The 20364-nt window shown below is 53.0% G+C and overlaps 1 protein-coding gene and 1 pseudogene across 12 annotated transcripts in view; one reads left to right on the forward strand and one right to left on the reverse strand.

Moving 5' to 3' along the window:
- The window catches only part of Tns1 (tensin 1), a 222643-nt gene that overhangs the window by 48370 nt on the left and 153909 nt on the right, over positions 1-20364 (reverse strand). The window contains exons 1-2 of one of the 12 annotated variants that reach the window (XM_052749836.1): positions 8342-8419; positions 7757-7916 (exon numbers count right to left, since the gene is read on the reverse strand). The exons of the other annotated variants lie outside the window; for them this stretch is intronic. Coding sequence (XP_052605796.1) covers positions 7757-7916; positions 8342-8404 — 223 coding nt within the window. The 5' untranslated portion in view covers positions 8405-8419. Of the gene's footprint in view, positions 1-7756; positions 7917-8341; positions 8420-20364 lie in introns of those variants that run through there. 12 annotated transcript variants of the gene reach the window in all.
- Positions 8689-10751, forward strand: LOC128117989 (cytochrome c oxidase subunit 6C-2-like; annotated as a pseudogene).

The raw sequence follows: 20364 nt of genomic DNA on the forward strand, positions 1-20364 counted from the left end.
GGGAAGTTCAATGACTTCACACCCTAAGGAGTCAGCAGCCCCCCGCTCCAGCCTTCCCACCCCCACCCCTACTTCACACACATACCTCCTCTCCTAACGCTCCAACCCAGACCCTAGGTATGGGGAGGTGGGGGGAGATACCTCCCAAAGGCTGCACCAACTCCAGCCTGGACAACACCCCCCACCACCACCCAGCCATACACAAAGCCAGACCCAAGAGCCCCGAGAAATACACATGCCATAGAAATCAGTCAGTCAGCCACCAAGACGTGTCCACACCGAGTTCTCACAGAGGGCTCAGTGGGAAGCAGGGTCTGTTTACATGTCCAAACACCAGTCACGGCTAGAAGGCAGGACCTGGGGACCAGTTTCCATGTACCAGACATGTTACTAGGCACTTCACACATGCAGTATTGCTAGCCCTGTTACTCAAGGAGGATTGTGCCTCCAGGAAAGATGGAGAAACAGAGGCACAGATAGGCAAAGGAATCCACTTTCAAATGTGTGGTATCTGTGGAAGCTCTCGGTGAGGACTAATGTACTTTAAAGACCAAGAAATCTGGATTCCACAACTTTTTTCTTACAGCACTTACACACACACACACTCACACACACACACACACACACACACACACACACACACACACACACACACGGGTGGGGTGGGGTGGGGGAGAGAAAATAAACACACAAAAGGCAGGAATAATCCAAAATAAATATTTAAACTTAAAGCCACAAACACTTCAAAAAGTACAAGCGATCTTGCCATGCCCGAGAATTATCCCTCGGGCCCAAAGTGAGCCACTGAAAACAAACCCTCGTACAGAAGACTATGGCCAAAAACAAGTGATCGGACAACCACAAAACAGGAATGCCTCCAGCAGTGCTCCTGTGCACAAGGGCCCACATGCCACAGGCCACCACACGCCACTCAAGAGCTCTCAGAGATGCTGGCCAGACATGCTCCCCAGGGCCAGCGAGCTACAACTCTGGCCTCAGTTTCCACTGAGGCTTTAGGAGCTACACAAGCAACCAGCCCTAAGTGACACAGAGCTGCCTATTGAGCCTGACAGACCGGGCTCTCAGGACTGTGGCCCGAGAGTGCCACCCACCTACCTTGGACCAGACTCCTAAACATTAAGGTGGGTCCTGCTGCCTCTCTGTCTTCCTTGCCCTTATCTCCAGAGGAGCAACGTATAGGACAGGAGGCTTCCCTCTGGCCCTGTCTCTCTGAAAACTGGCTCCCTGTTTAGTGGCTGCTTCTGGAGGGGACAAGTACCAAAACCAAGGGCTGCCATCCACAGAGATTTGTGAGGTCTCTGGAGGGTGGGTCCCTTGGGCCAGAGGGCAGGAAGAGCTGCCCTCCCTCCTCTGAGCCTAGGCAGCTGCAGACCCTCCGCACAGGTAACAAAACAGATGCCGTCGTCCTATCCCTACATCTCCAGGCTCTCCACAGCTCCATCTGCCCTGCCCTGCAGCTTCTTCTCACTCAGCTACAGCGGCCAGGAGAGCCACTGGTGATGATCCGATCCAGGCCATCCCAGAATCGACCCAGGAGCTGGTAAAAGAAGAGCATTCCCCAAGGCAGGCAGGAGCATGCCGGCTGATTCTCAGCACCTGACCTCCTGGCCCCTCCCGGCTCCTTCTCTTTCCCCCTCTCAGCCAGCCCTCACTCTGCACTGATTTTGAAAATGTCAATATTAAACTTGTCCTGCCATGTAACATATCTCGCGTGGGCTATTGTTCTCAGCAACGTCCGGAATGTCAACTGCCAAGCCACTGAATCTCAGGAAGAAAATCGAAGAGGTGTAAATTATTTAATTAAATACTGCTTGTGAAATACAAAGGCAAACATCTCTTGCTGTCCTCCGGGGGGCGGGGGGGGGGCGCTAGCTGCTCCTGGCTGCTTAGGGCTGGCCCCAGGGGCCCCACCCTCCGAGCTACCACAGTACCTTCATTGAGTAGCCCTCTACCTTGTAACAAGGGCAAAATCAAGGGCATGCAGACCTGCCCAGGCCCCAGCAAGGCTTCATCTGATGGCCCAGTGAGCACGACCCAACCTGTGGAGCACTCTCAACCTCCTCCTCTTAGGGACACCCAGGTCAGTACCTCCAGCCCCCCATGCCAGGGCGCACATTCTCTGGCTCCCTCTTCCCACCACAGTCACATTAAAACCTATTTAGCGGGACCACAAGAAGCCGGAACACAAGGCTGGTTTCAATCCATCAAAGCAGGAAGGGCAAAAGAGAAAGGCGGACACCAGAGAATAGGATAAAGTGGCAGGGAGAAGAGAGGGATCCGTGAGGGGCTGGGGGAGGGGGATCTAAGGCTTATAGGCTGAGGAGTCACCGGACTCAGCTCATCCGAGGCCCAGCAACCAACACAAGCATGTCAAGTCAAGTCCCTGAAAAAAGGAAGAAGGTCACGACTCAGAGAGGTCTGGCACAGAAGAAGGGTCTGGCTGGGATGGGTCACAGGTCCTGGCCAGGTGAGAACAGAATAGAAAGATTAGCAATACCAGACACCCAGATTGCTATCAATCCTGGGCAGCAAGCCCCTAGAGCAGGTTGGCTGGGGATCCTCTTCTGTCACAGGCTGTATCCTGTCCATTTTTCCAGGAAATTTGAAAAGTCCACGGCGGACTCACTTCATCTGACTATCTGCTCGTTCTAGCAGCCACTGGGAGAGGGACTCAGCCCAGGATGCTGTGTTTGGTTGCATGCACCAAGGGGCCCCTTGCTCCACCAGGGCAGGGATCCAGACGGGCGAGTCATAATTTTGGAAAGATCTGAGGAAAATCCCCAGCTGACTTGGATGTGGACCCACGCGCTGGAGCTCCCTCCCAGCAGCACCCTGTGCGGAGGTATGCCAAGAAGGGTCTGGCTGGTGGTACTAACAACAGTACCACCACAGGCCAGGACACAGACGGGGCAAGGCGCGCCCATCCGACACACGGAATAGGAGAAAAAGATGTGGAAGGTGGTAAGGTTAAGCGAGTCTTTGGGAAGCGTTTGTTAATTCTGATGCTCAGGGACTCTTGCAGGAATTATTAAGAATGCAGAGCCCAGGGCCCTTCTGAAGGATTCTCACTGGGAGGCCGGAGCTGGGGCTGAGTCGCAGCACTGTAAACATGCTATTTGTAGCTTTGGATCTGAGATTTGGATCCGAATGCAGAGCAGGGAGATGTTGCATGTTGAGACATCGGGACAGACAGCCCAGCCGTGGAGACGCTGAGATGCTGGTCTGATTGGCTCTGAGAAAGGCACCCCCACCCCCCACCCCCACCCCGGCTTAGGAGGAGTCCCAGAGGAGAAACCTAACCTGAGCAGTCAGCAGGTATGTATGGAAGAGTGAGTGATTTATGAGGGGTTTCAGCGCGGGACACTGAGTGATAAAAAGTCCTTTGGGTCCATGTCAGACAAATAATGATTCTTTGGAATACATCACCCAGAGCAGCAATGACCACCCAATGGGCAAGGCTATCGATACAGTGCCAATGGGAAGAGGCACTGTGCCCACCCTGGACACTGGCAGTTTAGAGATAAATAAAGTATGCATTGGGGTAGGGAGGCCTCTGTGCTCCTTAAAAGTAATACTAGAGGCACAGTATGACAGTACAGGCCTCTAATCCCAGCACTCGGGTAGCTGAGGCAGGAGGATGGTGAGCTTGGGGCTAGACTGGGCTACACATGAAGACAGTCTCAAGTAAGAAAAGTGACACTGGGAGATTAAAGCTGGTGTGTGACTGAGGGATAGACGAGCAGGAGTGAAAGGGGGAGCTGGGTCAAGAGGCAGCCGGGACAGCAAGCCTGGGCTGTGTTCCACCTTTCTCCACAGACTCTCGGCTGAGGCATGGAAGGGGTAGTATGTGGTAGCCAGCAGATGGGACTGGCAGTTACCAGGAGGGCCACCGAGATGTGGTTCTGAAGAGGACACAGAGGGAAAGCACGCCCCCCCCAACTCCATCCCCCACCCTCGGCACACCCTTCACTCAGAAAAACAGCTCCCACCTTAAAATGGCCTAGTCAGCTTGCATCAACCACTTAAACCACTTTGGAGCGGCTTCCAAGATGCATGTGAGGGTCTGGATGCTTACTCAAGAGTCTGCTGAGTGGCAGCATTCAAGAGCTAAGGCCCCCGGAGCAAGGCCTGGCACACCCATGCATGCCATATTCTCCCTCTCTCCATCCTCTGCTTTCTGTGTTCCAACTGCTCCCCTTACCCGAGGGTGAAGCCCAACCCTCCTGACGGACACACCAGCTCTTTTATCATGCAGCCCTGCCTGGCTTTGGAAGTCTCTTCTTTGCAGCCCTCAACGCCCCACACACAGTCTCCACTCTATTCTCACCAGGCTATTTCTGGGCTCTTCTCTCTGGCATGCAGTACATGCTGTTCCTCCTCCCAAAAGGCCCTTCCTCACACTGCTCCCGAGACTCCTGATCCCACTGGCAAAAAACCTCTGTCTCCTCCTTCAGGCCTCCTTCTTTGGAGCCTCGCCTCGGAGAGGCCCCTGGAACTCACCTGCCCTGTGAATCCACCACACACTGAGCGACCATTACTGACAACTGTACCCATCTTCTCCAAGAATCTGAGGGTTTCCTGAGGGAAGGCCTCTAGCTTCTCTCTCTCTCTAGCCCTGGTGCCCAGAGAGTGCTGAACACCATATGGTCTATATGAATGGAGCCTCTTAGAGTTCAATGTAACCCCACAGGTTATCTCTGTGGAGAATACAACCTGCACATATTAGGTATCCCAATAATCCTCCTTGCCTTACATTTAAGTAGCCCCAAAAGCTTGTGATAATCCTGCCATTCTCCAAGTATCTTCTTCATACAACCCAGTAGACAATCAGGGTTCCAGGTGGACCCCCAAGCCATCCCCCCAAAGGATCCTCCCTAAAAGTACTACAGCAAAAAATATCCATAAAGCAGGGATTCCTCCTATTTCACAGCTTAGGCCAAGTCCTTGTAAACTGACTTAGGCAGAGACTAGCCCACAGATGTCCCTGGTCATACTACAGGCCAGGGAACAATAACTTTCTTGGCCAAGGGCATCTGGCATATCTGATGAAATTCTAGAATATTTTTTAAATTATTTGTCTTTATTTTATGTGCATTGGTGTTTTGCCTGCATGTATATCTGTATCAGGGTATCAGATCTTGGAGTTACAGACAGTTGTGAGCTACCATGTGGGTACTGGGAATCAAACCCAGTCCTCTGGAAGAACAGCCAGTGCTCTTAACCGCCATCTCTCTAGCCCCTAGATGAACATGTCTTAACTTGGGGCCCATTGATGGACTTTAAGTGCTCATTTATTCTCCAACTCATAGGCAAAATGCATGCACATTAAAAAAATATTCTAGAAGGGCTGGAGAGATGGCTCAGTGTTTAAGAGCACTGACTACTTTTCCAGAGGACTCAGGTTCAATTCCCAGCACCCACATGGCAGCTCACAATTGTCTGTAACTCCGACATCCTCATATAGATATACATGTAGGCAAAACAACAATGTACATAAATTTTTTAAAAAAAAAAAAGACATGTTCATCTAAAAGTTAGGGTGCTGCTTCTGGGATGCCCAGCACTCAGAACTAATGTGAAGAATCTAAGCTCCATACAGAAGTAGGAGAGTACACTGACAGAATGCAAGCCTTTGGGGGACCCAGAACTTCCTGCCCAGAGCACCCTAACAGCTTAAACCGATCTACAGGAGAACAGACAAGGCCAAGAAGAAGCATGGCCAATGGCCCAGCAATGCCAGGGGCTCCTGTGATACCTTGGCCTGGGTGACAGGGACCTCTTGGGCTCAGTGGCCAGCCTGGCTTCTACCTGGGGTCACTTCTCATCTATAGCCATCTAGGAGGATGCCAGCTCAGGCTGCAAAGAACTCTGGGAATTTCTACAGGGGAATGAGCACCCCCTGGAGTCTGAAGACCAGCAGAATGAGAGGTGGAAAGGCCACACCCAAACCTCTGAAGGGAACCACAGAGGGGACAGTCTCAGAAACAGGAAAAAGGAGGCACCAGCACACACCACCCAGTGGATCTAGGTCCACATGGAGAGCTGTCCACTGGTGTAATATAAGCAAGTTTGGGGCCTCAGGTTCCTGTAGGCGGGGGAACCGATGAGCCCAGGTATAGCAAAAGAGACCCCTGTCTTTTTATTACCCTGAACAGCATGCACCTAAAAGAACTCTTCATGTCTATAGAAAACAAAGGAGAGATGACAAGATTGGGAATTGTCGTGGTCTCTCCACGGGTCAAATTCTTCCTCTGTGTGAGTAATCTTACCAGTGCTACACACAAACCCACCTCCACGGATCCAGGAGGGGTGGGGTGTTACCCCTCCTGCTGAAGCAAAAGAGAGGGGTGGGGGCAGGTGGGAGAGCCAGTGTCCAGAGACAGCACATCTGGACTGCTGGTCATTAGAGCAGAGAAGCCAGCTTAGGAAGCTGAGAAAAACTACAGCTCTAGACCGGGGGCGGTGGGGGGGGGGGGGGAGCAGCTGAATTGAGACCTGGAGGGACTCAAGGTCAGCTGAGCAAAAGGGAGCCATTTTAAAAGCCTCAAGCTTTTAGAGCTGAAAGGCCCAGAGGAAGCCCTTCAGCCCACTTTACGGGCTGACAGTGGTGATCAGGGGCCGCTATGGGGAGCTGAAGGCCACCCTGCAAGGACATGTCAAGCTGACACCTGGCTCCATGTGCAGTGCTCCTGATTCCGTGATGGTTCCAGGTGAGGATGGCTAGAGAAATGGCACCTGAGAGGAAGAAGAGGGGGCCAGCTCTCCAGCTATGATAGGAAACCAAACACTTCAAGGCAACACGATATACAGGGTCCAGTCCAGTGACAGTGACAGCTACGTCCCCAGGCCTTCCTTAGGAAGGACCTGAGGTACTGTTCCCACAAACCACCCTAGTTAGATTCATACCATGCCCTCCAGAGGGAGGAAGTGGGAGATGGTGACTGTGACCTTCATTTCAGACCCTAGAAGGCAAATGACCTACCCTGGTCACACGTCAGCCCGTGCATACAGAACAAATGTGCATTTTCCTGGCCAGACTTCACCTGTCTTGTCCCAAGGAGCCCAGCAGACCTGGCACCTGACTCCCCAGCCTGGCGCTATAACCAGAGCCAGAGCCTGGCGCACCCACTCCCCGCCCTCGCCTATCCAAGCACCAGATAGTCCAGGCACATTCAGGATGGTAAAAATAGCTACCAAGTCCTCTGCCAGGCCAGGATGCTGCCCGGGCACTCAGAGAGCCCTGGCTGGAGAAACAGCAGAGTGGCCAAGAGCCCTGCCGATGAAGATGGGGAGAAAGTCGTGAATGGGAGTATTAGAGTCAGCCCTGGGGACCCCACAGTTTCATCTACAAAATAAGGGAGCGCCCCAAATAACACTTCACAAGCCACCTATGGTGGACTCCTGTGACACTCTCTCTACACACCCCATTTCCACTCAAGACGAACCATTGCCCAGAGAGACCAAACAACTCAGATCCACCATGCTCCTCCACCCAGCTACCCTTCCACCAAAAGCAGCAACCATAACATGACCCAGAGAGCACCCCTGGGAGGGGACACCTAACAAGGTTGACACAAGCATAGCCCAGTGTACTCAGAGGTGGCCCTGCACAGCCTCATACCCTCCCAGTGTCAGGTCTGAGGGACACTGAGCTCCACGCAGAAAGCGCCCATCCCAGGTCCAGCAGGAGCCCACACAGGAGATACAGAGTGGATAGCAACGCAGCTGCACTTACCCTCTGGACAGAGCAGGAGAAAGGCTGTGGGAACACTCTGATTTGTCGCCTCTGCTTCAAGTTTCAAGTAATTTCCTGCCCGGCTACAGTTCTCAGGCTGAGTGTCCTCCTCAGGCTCCCTGGGACTGTCAGGGGTGGGAGGAGCCGGTGCCGACTGGCCCTGCACACACACACACACACACACACTACTCCCTCCCTCCCTCCCTCTCTCCACTCTAGCTCGCTCTCTCCCCCTCTCGGCTCAGGCTCACTCTGGCTTGTAGGAAGCCAGTGGAATCAAACTCTGTCTGTAATCCCAGCCAGCTGGGTCCCCTGGGCTTCACTTATCATCCTGCAGCTATGCAGCTCTTGAATGACATCACAGTGGCTTCCCCTCCAGCCCGGCCCTGCTCCGAGTCCCAACCCAGCCCCAACCTCAACCCCAGCTCAACCTGCCCCAGCACAGGGGTTGGACTCCAGCCTCCCAGCCCAGGCCAGCCAAGCCCCAGTCCCCAACCAAGGGCAGCTAGCTCCAAACTACAGAAAACAAAGTGAGAGACCCCAGAGCAAAGGGAGACTGAGCCCAGAGGAACAGGCAAGGCTTACCAGCCCCTGAGAGAAAGGAGCATTATGTGAGGGACTGAGATTTCTTTCCCAAATTTTCCACATTTTTCCCACTCCCAGCAAATGGAAGGCAGAACAGATGACAACAATTTTCCAGCTGCCGAGCAGTAAGGTGGAGAGGTTGTTTTTCCCCTCCCCTCCCCACCCCACCTCCCTGCCACCTCCAAGCAGAGTCACTTCAATGGCTTAGAAGAAGAAAGAGAAAAAAAAAAAAGCCCTGTGTGTCCCAGAGAGGGCTGGGGTGCCACCAGAGGAGGAGGGCAGAAGTCCCAGCAGCTTTGGCCTCTGGCCCGGGGAACCCTGACACAGTCCAACCGAGGCTGCTCAGAATGCCGGTGGGTGTCTGTCCGACCGGAGCATCTGAAGCCGCCCGGATGTTGGTGCTGTTTATTGCCATCTGTGGCCGTCACAGTAGGCAGGACCACTTTTCCGAGGGTCGGGATGCCCCACTGCCATCCTCAGCCAGCCAGATGTGTGGCCAACCACTCAGCAACACACAGGCAGGTGCCTGGAAGTTCCCACCACGAGCTTGGCTTGCCCTAAAAGGTGAAATTTCCAGAGGACGGCCGCCAGGACACCAGATCCTTCCTTGTTGTTTGTGCCTTCCTTGGATCTCAGCCAAAACTTCCAACTCAACTCCCAGGCCAGTGGGAACTTTGTTTCTCTCCTGGAAGGCTCCCCCACTGCCCTCCCTTGGCCCCCCATCCCTCCGTGACACCTAGGTGCTTCCACAGCTCAAGGTGATAGCCACTTTGAAACCCCCCTTGCAGCTCAGGAGGGGGAGCCTGCCAGGGGAAGACCGTGCCAGGGGAAGACCACCAGCCTCTCTAAGTCCCCTGGTTCACCAGCCATCACACACTAGCTCCTCTCCTGCCTCCCAGTGCCAGCCGCTTCCTACGTACGAGTACAGAGGAAATAGGAAGGGGGGAACAAAGCTGTTCCTCGGGGGCCCTATAAAGGCCCTGCCCTGCCTTCACTGATGACATGGCTGAGCGAGCAAGGCAGGCAGCCAATATCACAGACTCCAGCGTCTTTGTTTTTGCATATTAGAAATCAAAACCAAGCTGGGCGGTGGTGGCGCACGCCTTTAATCCCGGCACTCGGGAGGCAGAGGCAGGCGGATCTCTGTGAGTTCGAGGCCAATAGCCTGGTCTACAAAGCAAGTTCCAGGACAGCCAGACTGTTACACAGAGAAACTCTGTCTCAAAAAACACTAAAAGATTCCCAAGATATGGAGAGGAAATGGGACTAGAAAAAGTGTCCTGTATTTTGGACTCCAAACTGGTGGAGCCCATAGTCCACAGGGACTGTGGCAACAGCCCTCTTTGTCGCCACAGCACCTTCTAGAACTAACCAACACTGCCCAGGCTCCTGAAAGGGTTAAGGTGCCCCCACAGACGTGCCTGTCCCCACCCGGCCCAATTTGATTTCATTTTCCATCTGAACACCATCTGTAGTATTTTGCGAATTGCTAAAATAAATTTAACTTAAACCAGTTCTGAACACCAAACCCCATGAGATCACACACTTGCTATGCTAATTACACACATTTGTCTTTTCCTTTGATAGTTCTAAATCGTTTGATAAAAGATCTCACGTAGCCCAGGCTGGTCTTGAACTCACTATATAGCAGAAGACGACCTTGAATTCCTGATCCTCCTGCCTCCACCTCCTAAGGGCTTGGATTGACTGCAGATGTGCACCACCATGCCTGGCCCACAGACAGTACCATAAAAATACCAAGCACAAGAACAAGTGCCGAACTTCTGCAAAAACCGAGAAGGACGTTGGTGTAGAGGACATTCACTACCGTGAGTTCCAGTATGTTGCCGAAACTTTAGATGCATGGTCTTCTGGCCAAGCGTCTAAGGGTTCACATTGTTGGCGCATTCATTGTGGCCCTGGGAGCTCCCACTTCCTATAAGTTTGGCATGGCTGAACCAAGAAAGCAGGTGTATGCAGATTTCTACAGAAATGATTGCTAGGGAATGTTAGCTTTAAAATACAACAGTTACGATTCCATGGAAGAGTTTGAAGAAATGAGGAAGGCTGGTGTGTCCCAGAGTGTGAAGCGACTTCAGAATGTAAAGAACTGTTTGGATTGTGCTCAACAGAGATTCGTTGCTGACCTGTGTTCCTAAACTATGAAACATGAATATGTGGGCTAAAAACTGGTTTATCTCCATAAACAACAATTACTTGGACAGTTAAAAAAGAAAGAAAAGAGCAAGTACCAACAGTCACCCCAACCTGATGGCCTTCAGAAGGCAATGGAAGCCCCTGGGGAGTCCTCTAAAAATCCTGACTGCCTGGACACAGCCTTCCCTTGGGAAGCTAACACATGATTAAAGCAAGTTCAAGCCCAGCCTGGGCTACATAGTGAGGTCCTGTATCAAAAAAGGAGAAAGATGAGTGCCTTCGTTAGGGTTGCTATTGCTGTGAAGAGACACCAAGGCAACTCTTATAAAGGAAAACAATTAATTGGATTGGCTTACACATCAGGTTTAGTCCATTATCATCACAGCAGGAAGCATGGCGTCATGCAGACAGACATGGTGCTGGAGAGGTAGCTTAGAGGTCTACATCTTGATCCACAATGGGCCTAGCTTGAGTATATAAGAGCTCAAAGCCAACCCCCAGTGACACACTTCCTCCAACAAGGCCATATCTACTCCAACAAGGCCACACCTCCTAACAGTGCTACTCCCTATGGGTCAAGCATTCAAATACATGAGTCTATGGGACCCATTCCTATTCAACCCACCACAGCACAGGGTGGGCGGGGGGAGAGCAAGAAGAGAGGGGCAGGGAGACCCTAGTGGCCTCAAGGCCGCACTTCACCCCCCAAAAGACAGAACTCTCAGTGGCTTGGGAGTCAGCCAGCTTTGGCCAATGATGGTCCTCCTGGAATCTAAACATTTCCTGTTCCGGGACCTTACCATCTCCCCAAGAAAGCCCATTTCATCTTTAAGTAACAGAAACAGGGGGCTCCTGGCTCTCAATGTTGTCAACTCTCAGTTGACTTTATGGTACCCTGTGGGTGGCTCAGAACAGACCAATGCCCTCCAAGAGACCCCTACAGGCACTCAGGATGTGTGATGTCCTCTGAGCCCCCTTGGATAGTCCACCCTCACTGGCTTATCTGTGCCACTGATCTGCTCCTAGGGCTCCTCGTCACTTTCACATGGAGGCTCTATGGCAGCCCATATGAGAAGTATGCTACCTTGCACTGTTTGGAAGCCACACTTGCCATAGCACAGCCTCAGAGTACACCTAACCCCATTGCTTATGCCAATCCATCATCTACTAGGGATATAGCTGCTGAGAATACAGCATCTCAGTGGCTGTCTCACAGGGCCAATACATACCATACTAATGCTCATTCCAGGATATATAATTCAGCCTTCCCTTTCTCTGCTCAAATACCATGGCACTCAATGTCCAGCAAAGACAAGAGTCTCATGAAATGACCTGGCCCTGGAGAATGTGATGCCATTGAAACAGTGAAGACGCTCGGTACAGCTCTGCTCTGACTTCTGAAGCAGCCAGCATCTCCTGCAACCAAGAGACAGCCCCGAGCATGGTAGTTTTATGCGCAAGTTCTAGACTCTAGAGGCAGGGAGGTGGACCCAGAGACCTTGTGGCTGCTTCCAGGTCCCCAGGATTCACTGAGTCCCCAAATTTGTTGCCACTGTGGGCAGCAGTCATCCCAGGCCATTTCCTAGAATCACAAGACAGTCAGCCCAGGGGACATCCTGAGTTCAGCTGCTGGTCAACCCAATCCCCATCAACCAACTCTAGGAAGCAGAGGTTCCCACAGATGGTTACAGTCAGAGCCAAGATCACAACTCAGGGACACTGGCTTCCGGAAGGAAGCCATCCCTTTTGCCAGATCCAGGACACTTGCCCAGAGGGAGGTGACTAGAGGGTCCTAGGAGCCCCAGCACACGGAAGTCACAAGCATCTCCTGCCAGTCCAACAGTACAAAATGGGTGGGACACTACAGGGCCACACCTCACTGGAGAAGCAGCTTCTGCCTGCAGATCCAATGACTTCCCCAGCCTTCCCAGGACAGCCTTGGCCCAGCAGAGTCTGTTGGGGGGGGGTGGGGCGGGGGGAGATCAGCTTGCTATGATCTCAACTTGGAGAGGCTTGGTCCCTTCTCACTGTTCTGTTTCCCTTTTCTATCCTAACTCCTTTTGTCTATTCACCGGCAGGTGTAGAAGCATCTTCCCAGGCCTGGCTCTCGGCTCTTGGGCAGTGTTAGTGCCCGCCCCCCTCCTCTCTCTCCCTCTTTTTCTCCCTGTGTGCACACATGCATGCATTTGTGAGAGCGAGTGTGTGCTCGTGGGCCTGTGTGTATACACAGGTCAGAGGCCAACATCAGATATCTTTCCTCGGGCACTGTTTAATCTCTTCCCTTTGAGACAGGGTACCTCCCCAGCCTAGAACTCACCAAGAAGGCTAAGGGGACTGGCCATTGAGCCCCAGGGATCCTCCTGTGCCCACCTCCCCATCACTGGGATTATAAACACCTACCCACCACACCTGGCTTTGTACACAGGTACTGGGGATAGAACCTGGGTCTTCGCGCTGGCAAGGCAAGCATTTGGACAACTAAGCCATCTCCTCAGCCGCTCAGCTCTTGTTCTGAAGGGACAAGACGACGGTGCGTTTTGTCTTCTGGCAGTCTTGGGGTTAGGAAAGAAAGAGGAAACAGACCAGTGTCCCCAGGAGGGCTAGCTACTTCATGGTCTGTGAGCAGGTCCTTGAAGTAAAGCTGGCAGAGATCGGGGTGGGGGTGGGGTGTGCAGCACCAGGGGGTTGCTACCCAGGGAACAAGCAGCCAGAGGCATTGTGCATTGATAACTGGAAGAAACGCCACTGGCACACAGTAGGTAGACCTGAGCTAGACAGAGGCAGGGAAGTACAGGGAGGGGAAACTGAGTTCCCAGAAGACGGGATTCTAGTCCTGCGGTTTACCGCGTGAACTTGGCTGGCTTACTTCTCAGCATGGCAAAATGCACCAAGGAAAGCATGGTACTCTAAAATTTCTTGTTCTAGGGAGAACCAGGGATCATTAAGGAGGCAGCAGGCATAGTCAGAGGCATGGGGGCAGGAAAAAGCATCCCACACCCTATGACAGACATGGTTTCAAGTTGTTGAAGGTTCAGGGAGGGAAGGAGAGGAAGAGGGAGGGGTGATGAGAAAGAGGGAAGGAGGGAGGGGCCTGTTGCCTGGGCCGGCTGCAGCACTGAGGCTGTGTGTGTGTGTGTGTGTGTGTGTGTGTGTGTGTGTGTGTGTGTGTGTGTGTGTGAGAGAGAGAGAGAGAGAGAGAGAAAGAGAGAGAGAGAGAGAGAGAGAGAGAGAGAGAGAGAGAGAGAGAGAGAGAGAAGAAACATGGTGCCAGAATTCCCTGGGCTCTCCCCGCAGCCCAAAAGACCTGAAGAAGCACAGTTCAAGGTTACAAGGGCAGGGCAGGGCAGGCTGTGGGGAGCAAGCTTTCTGGGGGCCTCCACATCTAATCCAGGAAGGCAGCGGGCAGGGCCAGTCTGGGAGTATGCTCCCTGAGAACAGGATAAGATCCTGCAGGAAGGGGACTGTCAACTCCCAGGCAGCTGTATGCATTGGACCAAGAACAGAGGGACATCCGCCCACGGCCCTCCTGCCTCTCCTTACCCACTGCTCCCGGCATGGGCATGCTTCAGAAACATCTTCACCTGGGAAGGTGGAGGAGAAGGTGAAGAATGATGGAGGAGTTTCGTGAGCAAAGGAGAATGAATCCATGCCTGTATCCATTCACCAGATGTCCACGCTTAAACAGGTGTCTCTCGCTGGCCTCCAGAACTGTCTGCCCAATGCAGCAGCCAGGAGCTGGCTAAAGACAATCCTGTTCACAAGCTCTTTCTGCTCCCCAAGACAAAGGCGCATCCAAAGGGAGACAGGAAGGCACAGGGCCAGGGCTCAGAGGCATCAACAGTCAGTGATCAAGACAGCTCAGAACCACCCACCTATACACCGGTGGCCAGACTAGTACTCAGATCCCTTGAAGGGGCTCCCTGGGATTTGCATGCATTCCAAGGAGAGCTATGAGCATGACAGGACCACGTGACACCACCTCTGAGAGGTTCATGGTCACCTAAGGACCCACCTTCATTAGTGGGTCAATCTTAAAGCTTCACTCAAAATGACATGAGCTCTCTCGGCATGACAGTAGTACTGGGGACCAAAGGGGTTGTGTGCCTTTAGAATATAGCTCCCGCTGTGGGGGAGGCGAGTGCAGGGCCGGAAGTCCACGGTTCAACACACTAGAGGGGGCTGTGCAGAGTGACCCACGGAGTTCTCTACAGAAGGGTGTCTGCCGAGTAATCCAGGGGTTCAGTGCATAACAGGGAACTGTGTGGAGGGGTCTGGGGAGTTTTCTTCATGCGTGAGTGTGGGCTGGGCAGTGGACACGGGTGGTCTGTGACGAGTGACGTGACCTTCCCTGACTCCCAGGCCCTCCACCCCACAGGGAACCTTCCAGGATGGGAGGCAGCCCCCTGGCCCAGCTCTGGCCCTTTCCACAAGAAGCACCTGTGGGGACTCAGAGGTTCCCAACCTTAGTTCAAGACCGAGGGGGGCTCTGAGAGAGGAAGAGGGAGGAGAGATCTGAGGGAAGCTTTTGCTTTCATATCGAAGTCTGACCTCACTGGCCTGGGGGTGGGGGAGCACAGAGCCAACATCAAAGAATGCTCGCGGCCCGCGGTCTTTTTTATTTTCCCCAAGCAATCAAAGCAACACACAGCTAAAGCCTCAGATAAGCGTCAGTGGCAGCTGTCAAGACGGGAAACCAGGCAGTGGGAAGTCAGGGCCTCACCCTCAGCCGGCTCTGCCTCGGCTCACCAGGCAAGGAGAATCCAGCTGGAGCCAGCAGGGCTGGAGGGCATCCAGCTCTGCCCTTGGAAGATCTATGTCCCTGTGGGAGAGGCTTTGGGCACAAACAGTTTCAAGAAAGGAGAGAAGAGGCAACAGGGAGTCTGGAGTGGAAGACATTGCGTCCTCTTTACTCAGAAAGTGAGTCTGTCTTGTCAGGGAACTCTAGAAGTTGCCTTGTTCCTTTGCAGACACTAGCCACAATCTCTTTATGTCACCCACACAGAAGCATGCATGGAAAAATTCACCCCAACTTCAAGAAAAGCCATCCTGAAGCTAGGCAGCGGTGGTGCGTGTCTTTAATCCCAGAACTCAGGAGGCAGAAGCAGGTGGATCTGTGAGTTCGAGGCCAGCCTGGTCTACAGAGCGAGTTCTAGGACAGCCAGGGTTACACAGAGAAACCCTGTCTCAAAAGAACCTAAAAGAGAAAAATGAAACATCACCCATTCCCGTTTCTCACCCCATAACTACAGGAGTTCTCCCAGTTATGAGACCTCCATCCTAGGCCGACAGCTAAAACCCATGCCCACCTCTGCCCTCCTCTCCCTAACCTTCCACCCTATAATAGAGGGGTCTCGCTCAGCAAAGTGTTATTAGACAGCAGATGGGGAGTCACAGGCAGAAAGGGTACCAAGGGGTGATGGTGGCCGGCCTTGGTTTGTTCCTCTGAGCAGTAGGAGGCTCCCAGAGGCCGGCCCACCTCAGGGAAGATGTCCAGCCAGACACTGCTTGGCTGAGACACCTGTTTCTCCTGTCCTGCCTGCCACTGGCTAAAGGCTCTAAACTCATCTAAGGCTATTTTCTGCCCTGGGACCAGGGCAGAACCAGTGACTTACAGGAAGTCCGTAAATATGCACCAGCCTATAGTGGTCCCAAAGGCCAAGCAGAGCAATAAAGAGGCCGATTTGTTTTCATCTGAGAAATGCTGAAACTTAATCCCCCGAGCAAGCTGACCCTGCAATGGCTGCAGCTCCACCCACAGCAGAATTAGCCTGTGTCTCCCCACCCCCCTCCAAGACTCCCAAGCTGCCCCTCTGGGGCTGGTAATGGGAGGGGACACGAGAAATTGTAGCTGTGGCTCCAGCTCGCTGCCGAGGCTGGCCTGTCTTGTCCTGCCACTGGTCTGCAAGGGTCTCCAGGACGCAGGCACAGTGGTGAGTCGACAGACAGGTTTCCTGTTTTAACTCAGGTCCATGCTCCTAGGGCTCTGGACCTCAAAGCTGCATGGGACAGGAGGGCAGGGTTCCTCCACACTCCTGCTCTTGTGAAGAAATAGGGAGACGCGCCGGGATGATGAACAATGGGTACCAGAACTCTCTTCTGGCTGTGCAAACACTGCTAGGGAACCTTAATCTCTCTGTACGTGTTACTTCATCTATAAAACAGAGGCAAAACTACCTGGCTCGCAGGGAAATGGGCAGAAGCAGAGGAAGTTCCGGCCATTCTACAGTATCTCAGTCAGGAGGGGAACACAGAGCGGCGGGAACAGATTGCCCTCTGGCTGCAAATGCCAATGAGTACAGCCCTTAAAGAGGCCAACCTGTCACTGCCCGTCACCCTCAGAAAGGTGTCCTAGGACTTGCACAAATAAAAACTGTACATTCCCAAGATGACCCATGACAGCATTTTCTAGAAACAGAAAAGGCAGACTGGAAATAACCTAAAAGCTCTGTTACTTAAATACAGGTTTTAAAGAAAATACTAGTGAATGAAATATGGCGCATAGGTATGATAGAATATTATGCAGCTAAAAAAAAAATGAGAAGCCTCTTGACACGCTATTTGGAAAGGTCTTCATCATCTACCACTTGGTGGAAGAGCTTAGGGCAAAAGTCATTACAATCCTCACGATGGCTACCAGATCTGAAGTGGCCTGGTCCCCATTAGATGGGACCTTTTCTCCTATCACAGCCTCCATTTCAGCCACATTGTCACCCACCACTTGTGATCCCCAAACATCCTGCGCTCCTGCCCCAGGACTCTTACACTTGTCATCCCCACCACCTGGAAGGTTCTCCCCCAGTTATATACTTGGGCAGCTCAATCCTCTTCAAGTCTTTGCTGTCCACTTAATAAGACCGAAATTGGCAATCCCTGTTTTTACATTTCTAACCGTCATGCCCATCCCAATCCCTCTTTGGAGTGCAGAGCTCAAGTTTCTCTTGTCTCATCACTTACTCGGATACCTTCTTATCCTATGCCTTTAATTCTGTGTGTGTGCATTTGTGTGGGTGTGCATGCATGTGTGCAGGTGTGTGGAGGCCAAAGGACAACCTCAGATGTTATCCCTGGGGTGCTTAGCTGCTGTCTACCTTTTGTGTGTGTGTGTGTGTGTGTGTGTGTGTGTGTGTGTGTGTGTGTATGTGTGTATACAAGTATATATACACTTGTCATGTAGGCTGCGCTGGCTGGCCAGCCAGCCCCAGGGATCCTCCCATCTCTGCCTCACCATGCTGGGATCACAAAGCACATGCCACCATCATGACGGGCATTGATCCTCTGGGGGTCAAATGCAGATCCTCAAGGTCCCGCAAGCACTTTACGACTGAGTCATGACCTCAGCCCCTAATTTTCCTTTAAATCATCTATCTGCCTTCTTCCACCAAAACAGAAGCCCTATGGTCTTGTTTCCTTCACTGTCCTGTCCTCAACGACTAGGGAATGAAGGGGTTGGCATATCGTATGCATTCAGTAAATACCTGGGAAGTGAAGGGGCAATGTGACTGAGGAGGCCAGGTGCCACACGCCACAGGTGATCTGTGCTCCATCCCCTCCTCCCTTCAGTACAGTGGGCTCAAGGGTGACTAGAACCATGCCTTTTCTCGTCTGCATTCTGACACGTCCTTTGTGGAGGGGGCTGTGACCAACGCTGGAGGGCAGACCCAGCCTGGGAAGTGAATCATCAAGAGACGAGCCACCCAGGGAGTACAGCCTGCCTTTGGACAGTGTGAACCAACGCCGGTCATGGAGCCAGAGGTCTGATTTAAAAGTCTGCTTCTAGCTGGGATGGCTAGAAGGTGGTCTGACTCACTTCAAGAGGTGTTTTACAAGGTCCCTTGGAGAGGCAAGGCTTTGTGCTGAACCTCTGAGTCTTTGTCCTCGGCCAGGTGTTCTCCTTCTCTCCACACTGAGGCTGAAAGGCTGAGCACCTTGCCCAGGGCCAGCCAGAGTTAGGACTTGACCAGAGTAGCCCAAATGCCAAGCCTAGGCTAGCGTCTATCCTCAAGGCCCTGCTTGCCTAGGGACTGGCTCCTCCCTCCTGAGACGCTCCCTCCACAGGACACTTGGAGGCACTTCCATATTCTTGGTAGAGCCAGCCTGTTGCTGAAGCCAGCCTAAGCTTCACGGGGCTTCGGGAGGTCTGGCAGGAAGGGGTGTGGAAAGGAAAGAGAGTTAGGAGAGATAAATCACCCATGGGCAGCCGGGGAAGTAGAGAGGGAGGGATGGCATCCAGGAAAGGACTGATCTTCTGCCAGACCTAGATCCCTTGAAACAATTTCCCTCACACAGCCCCCAAACTGTCAGTGGGACAGAAAGCAGGCAAGAAGACCGGCCCCGGAGGGTGGGTCTCCAAAGCAGGAAGGACAGAGCTTTGTAGCAAGAAAGGCCCCAGGGAGGCCCGGGCACAGAGCAGCTCCTTGATGAAGCTGCGGAGGGGGAGAAGTACCCAGAGCAGGATGGGGCAGTCAGCAGCGGAGCTGCTCACCAGTAAGCCGGAGGGCAGACCCTCTGCACCAGCCTCGGGTGCCAGTCCCAGGCAAACATCTCAGGATAGGGAGATCGAGGCCAGGCATCCCCAAAGCAGGGATGGACACCTCAGTGCTGAGAAGCATACTCCAGATTTCAGAAAGAACCCCCTCCCTACTGAGGGTCTGGATTTTAAGGCAGTCTGACGCCCTCCTGAGGGTCCACAGCCACTAGAGCTGGGTGTAACAACTGCCACTGCCCAGGTAAATCTGAGGGTCCAGTGGCATGTCCGTGGGTGTGAGCCTAGGACCTGTCTGTGCTGTTCGCCTGTTAGACAGGGTCTACCAGTCAAGAGGACAGGGCTTGCTCCAGTACGACACCATCCAGCTCTTAGTCCCCTAGAAAAGCGATCTCTGAAAACCCGCAAGCTAGAGGGGGAAAGCCCTGTGCCTTCAACAGCAGGGAAGCAATGAGCAGCAGGGCCCAGGCGTGGCTGAGGAAACACGGACCCACCCTGAGCAGCACACAGCATCTGCACCCCCCACCCCCACCCCACCTCCCTGTTCTAGTCACCCTTATCTCCCGCAGATCTATCGAGCATCCACTAAAGACCCAGCCTTCGGAAAAGCCGGGCTGACGTGATTGCTTTTAATTCCTTTTTTCTAAAAAGGTTTTCCTCCTGCCTCAGCTACCACGCCTGGCCTTGAGTGCTCTTCTTAACCTCAGCTTTCTAGACTTCGACCAGTGTCCCTGCCTTTTAACTCTGAGAGGCAATGCTATAACCGTTGTCAGGGCCCAGCCACATGCCGTCCCTCTAAAGCCAGCGGCTCTGAGTCAGAGGTTGTCACCTGGCCAGGACCCTTCCCCATCTGGCTGTGGGTTCAGGGTGGCTGGGAAACGTATGTGACACTCCTGTTCCTACCCCTAGAAGCATCCCTAGACTTGATTCTCCAAACCCTAGGACTAGTGCCTACCACTTGTAATTAGTGATTGATTAAGACCCAGGGGAAGAGAGGAGAAAAAAGGGAAAGGGGGGAGGGAGAGAGGGCAGGACCGAAGGAGAGGACAGAAGGAAGGATGGAGGAGGGGAGGATGGATGGAAGAGAGGATGGGGAAGGGGAGGATGGAAGCAGGGGAGGGTAGATGAATGGCAGGATAGAGGGAAGGGAGGATGGGAGAGGAGAGAATGGAGAGGGGAGGGTAGATGGAAAGCCTATTTTGCAGATGAGAAAAGCACGTGATCAATAGGAACTTAGATTCCATTTCTTGGATATGGATGAGGAGACGGTACCCTAGGCCAGGGCCGGCTAACTTACATTCATCTCCAGGTCTGGCAGGAGAGGTAGGGGAGCCTGAGGGGACAGAGTACATGCTCCCTGTCCCCAGCCTCCATCTGGGCACTG

Source organism: Peromyscus californicus, unplaced genomic scaffold (assembly GCF_007827085.1).
Source record: "Peromyscus californicus insignis strain IS unplaced genomic scaffold, ASM782708v3 Scaffold_21__1_contigs__length_65335640, whole genome shotgun sequence".
Classification (NCBI taxonomy): Eukaryota; Metazoa; Chordata; class Mammalia; order Rodentia; family Cricetidae; genus Peromyscus; species Peromyscus californicus.